Here is a 14,685-nt window from a genome sequence, read left to right as displayed (position 1 = left end):
CACACATTATACAAACGTAATTTGCTGAACAACCGAACCCCAATGTAACCACGCATACATGTATATGTAATTGTTATACTTACAAATATTAAAAAACCGGCACAAATTTTCATTTCATTCATTTTATTCAGGTAAATTTATCATAAAATATAATGATTTCACATATAAAATACATTAAATAAAAAAGACATTATCATAGCACTATGCAACTTCATAAGAATCATTTTGCTCAATATCATTATTATATAAATTACATGACATACAAATGATAAGTATTCATTTACCTAAGGATAGCCTATAAAAGCCTTCAGTTGTTAAAAGCTTATTTCCAATGGGATCCTTATTTAAGAGTTAAGTTAAAAACAACAAAAATGCACTACGAATTAATACAGTAGAATTTAGGGAGAAAACTGGAAATGAATAAAGCATTATGCTTTGAAAAATGATATGTTTCCATAAATATTTTTTAATAACTTAAAAGTAATAACAATACAAGATAAAAATGGATTTGGACAAGCATTCATATAGTATCTCTTGTATTAGTACGCAAGAAAGGTGTCTTGCAAAGTAATTAAGGGATTCATCTTGCTGAATCATTAGATTGTGAATCCATCCCCATGTACTTTCCATTATTCAGAGAAAAATTAAAAGTTAACTCCTTTTGCATTCCAAATAAAGTTAAATATACCTTTAGTTAATATTTATATTTACGTTTGACGTTTTCCGCTTCAATGAGAATAAGCCACAAATGTCACGGCATGTGTCTCTTTCGTATCCGCCCTCGAAACTGTGTGACCCATATCAGTGTCACACCTCAGTGAATTAATAATAACTCGTTTTTAGACACTTTCGGGACAAGAAGACATAAACACTTGTGTTACTTAAATAAGGCGAAAATGGCGGGGTTTCATATAACACTATACGGATTATTTCACGGTTTATCGTGCCTTGTCTGGTTTACGTACGGGGATTTTGATTTGACAGTTCTTCATACGAATGATGTCCATGCACGTGTGCAAGAAATGGATCGCTACGGTGGGCAGTGTACTAACAAGGACTGTTTCGGGGGAGTCGCCCGGCTAAAAACAAAAGTACAGGAAATAAGGAACCAGTTTCCAAACACCCTATTACTGGATGCCGGGGATCAGTTTCAGGGAACTCTTTGGTTTCATCATTTTGGTGGGAATATAACATCCACCACTATGAATGAACTCGGATATGACTTCATGGTATGTGCCAAATGAACAAAATAAAAAAAATTGGTTAAAGACCCAATGAATATTGACATAAATATATTGCATGTTAACATAAATAACTTGCATGTTCACATACATAAGTCGCATGCCAACATAAGTAAGTTGCATCTTGTCATATATTATGTTGCATCCTGCATCTAAGACGCCACATATGGGCGTAAGCGAGTGATTTTACCCATATAAAAATCAGATTCTCTTTAAAGATTTATAACTTGCATGTAGACATAATTATCTTGCATGAAGGGGTACAAATATGCCACCAAAGATAAAATAAAAATGTTTTGAATTATCTGTTGAATGATAAGTAACAAGAACTTAGACAACTTGAAAAAAGCTTATCATAAAAAACTTCTCTAGCTACAACCAGGGATATTACATTGTATTAACAGGTACATGTATACATTGTTTTTTCACACTAATATAAATGTTTCTAATAAAGAAATCACCCGAAAATAGAATAAAGGCAGTTTTTTGAATTCAGTCGATTAATACCCGACTTTAAAGGGGCATGGTCACTAGTCGGATCAATTTTTATTGTCTACAGTGCTTTAAAAATGCACCTTTAATGATCGACCAAAATTTGATTAGCAGTCTTAGAGTTATATGTATAAGCAATATCCAGAACTCACATGTTAAACTCTTTAATTTGTAAACAAGGCTCCTGCCATGTTTTTGAACACATTGACTAAATAAACCAGTAAAAGTCATGTTTCAAGCTGATTTTTCTGTTTATTCTTATTGAACATCGAGTTCCTAGAGATTGTCACATTCAACATTTAAAATTTAAACAAACACATGGCATGAGCTTTGTTTACAGAAGAGTTTTTAGCTCTGTATCTCACTTAGTCAAATAACTCGACAAACGATACCAAAACCCAAGTCACATTAAAAAAAAAAGACCAATGGCCGATGGTTTTAAGGCAAAAATGGGATTTTTCGGGCGACAGTCGCCAGTTCGTCAGCCGTTGTCTTGGCCGAAATCGACCTTTATTTCGTCGGCCGAACAAATTTGAGTCCGTCGAGCCAAGTTATAAATTTTTGATCGGCTTTGGCCGATCACAGTTGTGTCCATTTGAGGCATCCGGCAAAACTTACAATTTGCACATGCATTGTGCGTTGCACTACTTTGTTTACTATGCAGTGACAGCTTAGTGTAAATCTTCATGAATTTTATGTAAATTTATTGAAAAAAAATTATTTTGATGCATTTCTCTTGAGATTTAAGCATTTATACAGTTACAAAGTTAATATTCAAATCCTTTTTTCTTCATATATGTAAGAATTTTAATTGCAAGTATGCTTCACCATCTAAGGATTAAGTTTATTCATTCCTTTCAATTTCGGAAATTAACAAAACGGTGCAATATATCCTATTTATAAAGTTTATTGCTTGTAATGCTTTTACGTTATCTTACATTGAAACTGACCAATGGAATCACATGCCAATCTAGCTTTCATTTAAAAGGAATATTTGTTTCTGTTTCGGTGGCATATTTCTTTAGTTAAAACAGTCCTTGAATAGTTCGTCGATCATCGTCCGAACATCGGCAGACAAATTTAATATCCATCGTAGGTCGGTCGGCATTTAAGCAATTCGATTTTTTTCTAAAATGTCGGCTGGAAGACACCGATTTATGAGGGTCGACTGGTCTTTGTGGGTGATTTTGACAAATCGGCTGATCGAGGACGGACCTTTTACGGATTAGTTTAAACATTTACCGTCTATCCGTCGATAAACGGCGACCAGACGGACGACCCAATGCTGCAGTCTTTTTGTGATCGGCTTCGGCCGATCACTGTTTTGTCCATATGAGGCATCCGGCAAATGCTTCCACGTGCGCACACATTCCGCTTGCATAAGTAGTTCTTTTAAAAACTTGAAGCTTTGGTTTAGTATTTATATAACATTTTACTCAGTTTTATTTCAATTCATTTACCTTAAGAGATGCAAACATACATTAAATACAGTTCGACCTGTTAATTCAAGAATGCACATTTTGTCTCACGCGTAAGAATTTCAATCGAAAGATTCATTCAGTAATACAGTTGACCTCGATGAACTGATCTCGATCATAAGAAAATGCTCCATGAAATGACCTCGATCTATTGATGTTGCATAATAGTAGCTAGGAAGACGGCTTGATTTATAAACAAGGTTACGTTATAATACGACCTCAACAGCAAGTTATGATGGCATTCAATGTTTTTCAGTCGCATTAAATTATTTTAATACAACTCTTTCTTTGTATACGTGTTAATGCTCTTTGAAGAGCCCTACTCAGTATTCTGAAGAAGAAGAAGATACATTAACATTTAATAATTACGTTAAAAATATAAAACTAGACAAGGAGTTTACGAACGGCTTTCCCCAAATTTATTTCAAAATTAAAGGACTATATATGATAAGGGCCTAAAATGGCCCCCTAAAATGAACATCATCATTTTACTATCATTCTTTGTTTTCTTAATACAGATATGTATGTGAAGTGTTTACATAATATTCATTTTGATTCAAGTGCCAACAATTTAGAAATATGACATTGTAAAGACAACCTTTTCCCGCCATTTTTGCATTTTTAGCGTAAAACAGCTTGTTTTCAAGCAGTTTTTCCTTCCGAAAACATATAGAGCGCATTCTTGAACAAATAAAATATTTTAATCAGAGATGTATCTAGCCAAGACTAATAGGTGACAAAAAAATTTTCCTTGTTCAAGCATGCGCTCTATATTTTCCATTCGTAAATAGATAAGAAAAATGTCAATTTTTGGCTGATTTTGATTGAATTATAGAAATAGCGTCACTTCTGACGTCATATACTGCCAGTGAGTGCAAATAAATCAAATAAATAGATGAAAAATATATTCTATATCAACTCTTCTAAAAAATTAGTTAACATTTTATTGTTCCCGAAACACTTAAAAAATGGCAAATAATGGGGGCCAAATTTAACTCTTATCATATATAGTTCTTTGTTGACTGTTTATAATGATGACATTATGGTGTACAGATTCAAAATATTCTATATTTTGTAAAAATACAGCACTTTTTAAATTATTTTACATCAAACTGATATGTTGATTGCTTCTAGCTATCTATATATCATTATTGCGGATAATTCCTTTAAAAGGAATACTTGTTCGTCAATGAGTCGAAGCAATGTCCACTGTTTAATATTCAGCATTGAATTACGAAATTGTAATGTGATCGGCCGACCGTCAAAATCAAACAGGCTCAATGTCTGATGATTGAGAGACGACTTACCGCTTAATAAATACTCAAACTTCTGAATATACCGGTGGTCCTAGAAATTAATGCAACTGCTTTGCATCGTCCGATACCAGCGTCGGGTGATCATGTTTCTGCAGCCGACGATTTAATTGTGACCTAGACATAAAATTTCGGTTTACGGTCAGGCATTCCTTGCTGAAACATTGTAAACAAAGAAATGAAAAGAAACATAACGGTAAACAAAAATCGTGACCACGCCCCTTTAAATGCACGGTATACACGAGTACATCCTGCTCTTTTCAAAATAAAAGATCTGTGAAATGGAGCTGAAAGGACGTTCAGCTAGGTAAACAGTTTGTTCAACTTAGACAGAGGAACGAACTTTGAAAGCCGCTAAACAACTACATGTATCATTTTAAGCTTTTATTGTAGAAAAAAAAATCGATTTTTTAATTTAAGATGGTGTATTTTTATCTTTTTAAAAGCCGTTTAATTTTGAATACGTGTAACAAATATTTCCATGCATTTCAAGATGTTATAGTTCTTTAGTTCTAAATACAATTTAATATTTAATTTTAAAGATCTCTCTCTCTCTCTCTCTCTCTCTCTCTCTCTCTCTCTCTCTCTGGGAACATGACCACGTGACTAGCTTATTTAAATATATTTCTAGTGAATAATGGGATAGTCATGTAAGGGCATACAAGAGGAGGTTATCTAGATGCCTTAGACTAAACAGGCTCAAGTTAACTTTAGAACCATTTTAACAATACTTTGGAATTTCATTAGGACGTACATGTAGCTATCTATTTCTTGCGTACGTGGTAACAAGCAAAATTTGCACCGATTGCGTGTAGTCTTAGCTCAAAAGCTAGACAAATCTTGTTGATTTCAGAGAGCTATGGCTGAGTGGCTGACAATGAAATACACAGGCCTACGTCACATTGCTGTTTATCACAACTACCCGAAGTCTAAGCTCTTGTTAAAATGGTTCTATTTCACCCATGACATGTTACATTTAAAAATAAGTCATGATTTAGGTGCTTATATGGTAAATATTATAGGATTAAATTCAATGGCTAGATAGTTTTTACTTGAGTTATAACTGTGTTTACATAACCTGGCCCCGACGTCACCAACTTTCCTCAAGTCAATACTCAGCCTCAAATCTGAGATTTGACCTCAAATTTATGCACTTTCCTTTAAAGAATTTGAGTTGAGGAATGAGTTGAGGGATTTGAAAATTTTGGTGACGGTGGAGCCCGGTAATCATGCAGTTAATGAAAAAGCGTAATCTGCTTAATCCAAGACTGATTTATATAATAATTTTTATATAAAATTTCTAGATAGTTATAATTCAATTCATTAATTGCAGGATTCCGAACAAAAATTACTCATATTACAATTATAGAACCATAAATACATTGTATACATTAAACAATGCACGTGTGCACATGACATATATACAGATGTGTCTTTTTAAAAATAAACTGCACCCTAACGATGAATTATCTTACAGGCGCTCGGAAATCACGAGTTTGATCTAAAAATCAACGGCATCCTGCCTTTTCTCAAGGACGTGCAATTTCCGGTTTTGAGCGCAAACATCGACACTTCCAAGGAACCCTCAATCTCTCCGTTTGTTGCTAAAAGTCATGTGGCCCTGGTTGGCGGACAGCAGATTGGAATTGTGGGATACACGACAAAAGACACTCCTATTATTTCTTCACCAGGTACATTGTATTCAATTAAGGAATAAATAATCATTCTTTGAGTATTTTGAGGTGATTAGGCCTATAAAAAATTGTGTGTTTAGGGTAACACTGATGAAAAAATTAGGTTAGGTAGGTATGGATTTTTTTTTTATATTTTATCATATTTTTTTTGCACGAATCGTAAAATTATTTGTTTGTGTCATATTTAAAAACGAATTTTTAAATAAAAATAATACAAAATTCACAATCGGATAAAAACAGACATCTAAAAATGGTAGGATCGGGGCATTTTTGTAGGTTAGGTCGGGTTACACCAAACACATAACTTTTTTTTAGGCCTTAAGAACGGCTGGAATGATCAAATTCAATAAAGACCGAAGGCTTTATGATATGATTCATCAGCCCTGACCGGATTAGATCACCTTATAGTAATAAAAAAAAATGATTACCTATTATCTAAAGTAAGCGAAGCCAGTTCTACCAACAAGGCGTGTGTGAATAGAAAATTCGGACTAGTTGCACATTGATTTAACGGATTTTGTTGGCCTCAGTAACTCAGACCAGTAATGTCCTGTTTTTATCCTACCAGCAGGTCCCCGTAAATATGGTTTCCCATTTCACACTCTCACGAGAACAAGACAAAAACAATTAAAGACTGTTAATGCATTGTAAATATACTGCTGACACAACGTAATTCCACCACATAAGACTAAATGAGTTTTTGTCCTTTCGAGAGACGTCACAATGAATTTCTTAATTACACATTTTTCGGCGTCAGTAAATTTCGACCCATGATGCTATTCCAAAAATGGAATTGATTGTCAACTTCTAGCGAGAATTGAAAGTAAATCTTTTTGAAAAACAGATAAAATGTGTAATTTCAAGAACATCATGCTTTTTAGGTAAATAAAACAGTATATTTCGCGCAGTTGTTTTTTCAGGATAGTTTTTAAAAGACAGACGGATTTTGACGTAACAATAAGGGAAAATTACTCTAATTAGTTAAATGAAATCTGCTGAAATATAAATACCAAATTCTTCTCAAAATCTTGCAGAGCTAACGAATAGAGACGTTACTTCAGAGATAGGAAACAGCTGTAACTTGCTCTCATTTGGATGAATGCTCACATAAAATTTATTCATTATATTCACGGTAATTTCCAGGAACGTTTTTTAAAAGGGGACGTGACAGCCTCATTCAAAAAATCTTCACAAGCAAAAAGAAAAAAAAATTCAAAATCAGGAAAATTCTAATCCGCGGCGAGGAAAAGGGAGTGCGTAGTATGCCTTTAGCTCTTTAGCTGCTCAATGGTATCCTTATTTCCACTCCATTTATTACAAGCTCTCAAAGGGAGGGGGGGGGGGGGGGTGGGGGTGTCAACTCCCTTATATGATCAGCCAATTTTTATACGTAAATTAAAAAAAAGATAATTTATGAAATAAAAAATCTATTAAATAATGAATAATGAAAAATTACTGAAAAAATAGGTTTTCATTTACGTTACGTTGCTACTTTAATTGATTTATCATAATTCTTCTTTTGATCACATGCTGCGCTCGCCCCAACGGTCACACCGTAAAACATATTACTTATATAACTTCAAGCATTAATTGTAGATTATATAGCATGAAAAGATAGTCGATAAGGAAATGTATTGACCTATACATGTCAAAATTACCGACAAAGACACTGGAAAATGTAATTATGGTCAAAATATACCAGAGGATTTTTAAAATGTGACGTGGCTTTAATAGTTACATGTATTTAATGAAATTGCAGTGTTCAGTTTGAGATAAAGAAGCTGAATGGTCTGCAAATTATGTAACAATATCTGTTTTCGTTCCTGTGATTTTATAGAGTGAAAAATGATAATGTGTCAATGTGTCATATTTTCAGTTGCATTTCTTTCACAGGTTTGTGCACGGGCAATGGAAGATATTGCTAGCGTTCTCGAGCGCTAGCATCTATCATAATGTTAGTCTTTTTCACGGGAATACGCATGTTCGACTCCATAGTAGGGGGTTCTGGGAATACTGTACTACTGTAGATAAACTGTACCATTTGAATTTTGTTTTATAATCTTAACATGAAGTTTTGTATTTTAATGTAAATGTTAAAATATAAGGTGTTAAAATGCGAATGTATATGAAATATTACCGGTATGATAAATAGCTAGCTTTATGTTATAACTACCTTCAAGCTCGGAAAACAACTTCGGATGTGTTTTCCGAGCCTGCCTGAAAGGCCCTAGAAGATACGATTACTACAAAATGGTTCCAATGGTTCCTAAAAATTTTCACATCGAAATTGAAATTGCAGTAGATACATGTATAATGATTGAGCTATGCCATTGCCGATGTGTAGCCCACTCTAGATTCCCGATTCTAAATTGAGACCCCACTTTAGCACAATTCCAGTACACCACTGTGCCTTCCTATTGTTAATATATCGATTCAGAAATTTAAACCGATGTTTTAGATATCTGCTTTTGTGTTTTATGATGGCTACAGCGCTAGCTCACCAATCTTTTTAAAACAAAACCCTTTTGTAAATATACATGTATTGTATGTGCATGTAATAATATCTGGTTTAATGGAAGTGAATCAGTATATTATAAGTTCTGGATGGTCAATAATAAAATAAATATGATTTTCTAATTCTCGTCAATAGATGGAAAATACTAAAAAAAAAACTGTAAGCAGCATATTCAGATGTGATACTTATTTGCAGGGATTCGGCATAAAGATATTTTGGACTTTTATCAATGAAATGCACAAATAATGAAAAAGATGTATAAAAAACTATACAAATGTCTCACACATTAGATTGAAAGTCATTTTGAGTTCGCCCAGTCTCAAATTCGCCTGCTGATATACTGAGTAAAATGATTTAAAAGCGGGAGCGAATAAATTTTAAAACAGTACTTGTACAGCTCATGTGCTCTATTTACATATATTATAACGCATGTTGTTTTTATATCTCGAAAAAAAAACCCTATTTGATATGCATTCCTTTTTTTACGTACTATCCAACCAAATTACATGTAGTTCATTTTGACACATAGCAAAATTTATTTCAGATCTGATCTTTAAATGGAAAGGCAAACTTGGTTTATAACATCCTATATTGTATAAAAAAAAAAACAATGTGATCCAATAATACTTAAATTGCACACCATTTGTTTCAGAGTCTTTAATCTTCAACGATGAAGTCACTTCCGTGCGCACAGAGGTCCAAAAGCTTACCAGTCAGGGCATCAATAAGATTATCGCCCTTGGACACGCGGGATTTGAAGTAGACAAGAGAGTAGCAGAGATCGCTGATGTGGACATCGTAGTAGGCGGTCATACAAACACGTTTCTATATACAGGTTAGTAATCAGAATCACTTAAGTGTTACTAGTATCTAAAATAAGGCTACCGATATGAACAGGATATTTGCAGTCTAATCATGATGGTAAAAAGAAAATGGAATGTTGAGTGTGAATTATGGAATGAATAAATATTGAATTCATTGCTTATAATTTAATTTTTTTACTCTTCATTGTAGATAAAAACGGTCATTTGACCTTTAAAATGACGTCAAATTGTACAAAATTCAAACTTAACGCCAGGCGTATTGATACGTTTTTGACGTAAGTTTTACTATGACGTTGGCAACATTCTTTATACGATATAAAATAATTTTTTAGCCAATCAGAAAGCGCGTTACAACCAGATTTAAATTATTCTCGCATCATCTAACCTTACGAATATTAACGCAGATTTTCTGTAATTTGTTTGCTGTTTTCCTCATTACTGAAGGGTTCAACAACGATAATGTTATTCATTGCGATAGGTAATTAAAGTTCTCTAAAGAATACATGCACATCTATGCGTAGTTGTATATTTTAAGACAGGTACATGTTATGTTTTTTTTTCTACCTGTAAATTTTGTAAGTCTTCACTCAAAACAAGCAAGATATGTTCTATTAGCTCACACGGCGCTATATCAGATGAAGGGTCCTGGACACAACATGATATAACGTATTTTACAATACGTCACATCACATTGGGGAGTTTATTTCACCAATTTTGAAACTGTTTATACCAACAGTGGATGTATATTTTTGTAGCGCAATAACTGGAATTTCGGTGTGGTGTCTCGTAGGTTCCAATTTCGAATACTGCAGGGACTGTGTTTGTTTTGTGGGTTTTTTTAAATAACTATGAATTTTTAAAAAGTTTAACCCCCCCCCCCCCCGAAATAAATACAACCTTTTGTGTCATTTTAAAGACAAATGCATGCTAGAAAGAGGAATAGGGAAGTTTACAATGGTGTGCGAATTTTTTTCAACCACAAAGGATTATACTTAGTCTCAATCGCAACTTCTCGGGCCTTTCCATGCAAGCTCGGAAAAACCTCGAATGTATTACCTAGGCGTCCATGACAACCCCCCTCCCCCCTTTTTTATAAAACTTGATATAAATACAACACATTTTACGATCTGTTGAGATGTGAGCTATACTTCATGAAAGTAAACGATATACTCAAAAATATAACACAGAAGCGAACATAAAAGACTGTCTAGCCGATACTTTTTTTTAATGGGAAGCGACTCCATTTTTTAAAAAATTCTAACATCCGGTGATGTTCATACATTCAAGGTGTTTTTCCTTTCCGAGCTTGCCGGAAAGGCCCAAGAAGTTGCGATTTTACTTAGTCTATCTTCAATTCCAATGAGGCAAAAGGTGCCACCTACATATTGTGCATGTACACGTAGGTGTAAACGATTTGAATATGTACTAACCAAAACAAAACAACTATACATTTTTATTTTATTTCAACAACGTGATGTCAGAAATATATAATTTTTTTTTAGATTATTATATTTGAAGAAAAAAAAAACCAAAATTTGGGTTAACCTTTTCTTCAGGGACTCCACCGTCCAATGACAAGCCAGTAGGGGAATACCCTCACGTAGTCCAGAAGTCTGGGGGCGACCAAACCCTGGTGGTCCAAGACTACGCCTTCGGAAAGTATCTAGGCTTTCTACAAGTGAAGTTCGATGATAACGGAAAAATTATAACTTTTGGTGGAAATCCCATTTTATTGAATAGTTCGATACCAAAAGGTATTTTGATCTTAAACACGACAGCCAATTCAATTTAATTTTATTGGAATATAGTTCCTTTATGTTCCTACATTTATGTGATCATGATTACTGTGATGATAAACCATAGCGCGAGGAAACGCTCACCACTCTGACAAATTGATGGCATTACAACATCAGGTTTTTGGGGAAGAATGTAGACATGGTTTTTACTGTTATAGATTGATGACGTATGCATGTTACATGCATGATGAAAGGATTTAAAAGCTCTAACACTTTACAATGAAATCAAATGCGGAAGATCTTCTACGTGTTTTTTTTTCATAATTTGATTAGTAGACATAAGAGTTTGATTTAAAGACATCAGCGACAATGACGATGCTTGTCATATCGGTCGTTAAATTATTTCTAATGCGATGAATCTATTACTTAGATACAGATCTAAAGGGCAAGATAGATCTTCTATACAGTGCCATTGAAGAATCAAACCAGAAAACAATAGGGCGGGCATTGGTTACTTTAGATGGACACACATGCAGACTGAGAGAGTGCAATTTGGGTATGTATTAATTTTACAATTCCAATACTCTTTGTTGTTGTTGTTGTTCTGTTGGTGTTGTTGTTGTTGCTTGGTTGTTCTTCTTCATCTTCTTCTTTAATGATATCAAGCGTTTCGATTTTGAAAGGAAATGCGATTGCGGATGGATTTGTCTACCAAAACTTAAAAGACGCAGACGACATAAATGGTACGAGGGTTTATATCTCGCTTGTCAACGCTGGCTCAATTCGGGCGTCTATAGACAGAGGTAAATCATTCAATAGGTGATTAAAATTCTATCGACTTCAAAATTTAATAATTAAAAATGATAACCCGCTATCAAATTATGGAATCTTTCAAAATACTTTTTTAGATTCATTGTTCTAAGGTATAGGTACATTTACATTCACTTTGTAGATAAATCAGTTTGATTGATATACACTTTCAGGCCAGATAATTCTAGGAAAATTATACGAAGTTCAGCCGTTCCGGAATACCATAGACACGATTCAACTCCAGGGCTGGTATTTACGTCAAGCACTTGAGCACAGTGCCGCATCCTACAACGAAAGTTACCCGGATGGAGGTTTTCTCCAAGTCTCTGGTACACAAGCACTACAGTACAGTTAACCATTTTTTACACAATGTCGGTTAAATATTTTAAATATTTTTTTTACATTTATATCAAATTCGTTTTGTATGAATAACGGCATTTTTGAAACCTGCATTTTGGATGGGTGCAAAAATGCCACCTTTGCACTGGCATAATTGTCTGGGACATTGTGTGATTTTTTTTAATTCGTTCAGCATTCGTCATGTTTTTAAATTTTTAAATTTTTAATCTAAAAATCTGAAAAAATCCCTTATTTCAGGATTGCGGATTAAATACAATATTAACAAGCCCGTAAATCAAAGGGTTGTAGAAGTCAAAGTCCTGTGCGCAGATTGTGATATTCCGGAATACAAATTATTAGATGACGATAAGATGTACGGGATCATACTGTCCAATTTTCTACTGACCGGCGGAGACGGCTACTCTGTGATCAAAGACCACGCCAAACAGGGCCACATTGTGGGTAAGGTCTAAAGGTTCATTTCTGTCTGTCTGAAACTGAACAGGGTAACTTTGATCAATATAAAAATGTACTAAGTAATTTTTGGGTTTAGGGCGGAAAGCAGCTTCCGCAAAATTAATTACAATGATATATGGGATAGGAGTATTCCGTAGTACGCCAACTTGTATTAAAAAAAATCATTTACCGCAGAACATTGTACATGACATTTTTTTGTGTTAACAGTATATAATTGGAGCATTTTTTCACATTAATTTTGTATGTGGATATTAATTTTTTGTATTAGGTAAATTGGACACGGACACGCTTGCCGACTACGTGAGAGACTTCAGTCCACTTTACACAGCTAGGGAGAACAGGATAGAGTTCGTGGGTGACACTTACACGTGCGGCACAAACAGTGGCGACATGCTGAAAATTAACTTTTTCCAGTTATGGTTAATAGTATATATCTTTCAAAAGCTTTACTCTGATGTGTGACATCATTGATGTTCATTAAAAATCATTCTTAAGTAGATTCCTTTATTTTGCCATTGAATACGTTTATGCCCCTGAAATTCAAATGGACGCAGTAATTATAGTATTGATTCACTGTACAAAGGGACATTTTGTTGTGTGATTCCGATCCCTCTGATAATTGCAACATGTGACTTTAAACTCAGTACATTGTAATGTCCAAATGGGTCCTTCAGGTCAGTGTTAACTTAATCATCAAAGTATGAAACTATAATTCTTACTAATTGTGACCACATTTGAGTTTGTTAGATGGGTTGGCTCTGTGTTTTTGTTATTTGTTCGTTTGTGTGTATTTTTTTTCTGTTTTTGTTATTTGTTCGTTTGTTTATTTAAGTTGTTTTTTTTACTTGTTCACTGTCTTTTAAATGAAAAGAGACAATCTAAGTGTGGACAAGTACTGTATAAATCGCCACTTGTAGGTTATTTTTTCCGCACTTCTGACATTTTTGTCCCTATCTTCAGCTTTTTACCATGTCAATAATGTCACTCCAGCGGCGAATGTTTTTTAACGTTGCTAAGTATGTAATAAATCCAGAGGTGCTCAAATAAAAGTGAACGAGACTTCCCCGAGATTTGTTCAGTTCCTGTGAAATTTAGAGCGAAGTATAAGTGTTCGGATAATATTCTCAAAATACTTAAGACTAGTACTGATCGTTTTTTATATCATATCCTACTTTGAATCATGTTAAAACATGAAAACCTATTAAGATTTATGTCTTATTTCATAATCTAGCGATTATTTAAACTGAACGAAGATATTCAGAACAGGGTTTTCGTTCATGTTCAACCACTCTATGTTCTGTCTCTGATACAGAAAGTTTCAACCAGTTTATTCGTTTCATGGTTTATTGAATAAAGCAGGTAAAAAGCTACAAAAGAACAAAAATCACATTTAAACAATTGTCTTGTACTGTTGATGACAAGAATGGCGTTCCATACATAAAAAATTTGGAAAATACTTGGACTAGGGAAACTGATAAATCCTACATTTACTTTGAAATATATGTAATTCTTAACATTCTGACAGTGTAATATTGTGAAATATATGAGAACAATACTCAAAACTGCACAAGGAAAGACTATATCCAAATAATATATTGACATCATTGCTGACCGTTAATTTCTTGATAAGTAAAGTTTACAAAGAAAAAACTATCATGTAAGGTATTCATAAGCTTAAACAACTTAGTAGCACATATAAAACAACAAAAACCTACATTGTAGTGGCCCACAAGCTTCAAAATGGAAAGCTTCTTATTCAGTTTTCT

The 14,685-nt window shown here is 33.9% G+C and overlaps 1 protein-coding gene across 1 annotated transcript; it reads left to right on the top strand.

Moving 5' to 3' along the window:
• Positions 1-207: 207 nt before the first annotated feature.
• Positions 208-14,206, top strand: LOC128186337 (snake venom 5'-nucleotidase-like). The gene is made up of 9 exons (XM_052856137.1): positions 208-1,229; positions 6,002-6,215; positions 9,386-9,568; positions 11,114-11,311; positions 11,724-11,849; positions 11,977-12,096; positions 12,277-12,432; positions 12,701-12,904; positions 13,188-14,206. Exons 1-9 carry the CDS (start codon positions 897-899, stop codon positions 13,379-13,381), a joined length of 1,728 nt encoding a protein of 575 aa, XP_052712097.1. The 5' UTR covers positions 208-896; the 3' UTR covers positions 13,382-14,206.
• Positions 14,207-14,685: the final 479 nt, after the last annotated feature.

This window comes from Crassostrea angulata, chromosome 5, assembly GCF_025612915.1.
Source record: "Crassostrea angulata isolate pt1a10 chromosome 5, ASM2561291v2, whole genome shotgun sequence".
In the NCBI taxonomy this organism is placed as follows: Eukaryota; Metazoa; Mollusca; class Bivalvia; order Ostreida; family Ostreidae; genus Magallana; species Magallana angulata.
Note: the sequence above shows the minus strand (reverse complement) of the source record. Positions and strands in the feature narration are given on the sequence as shown.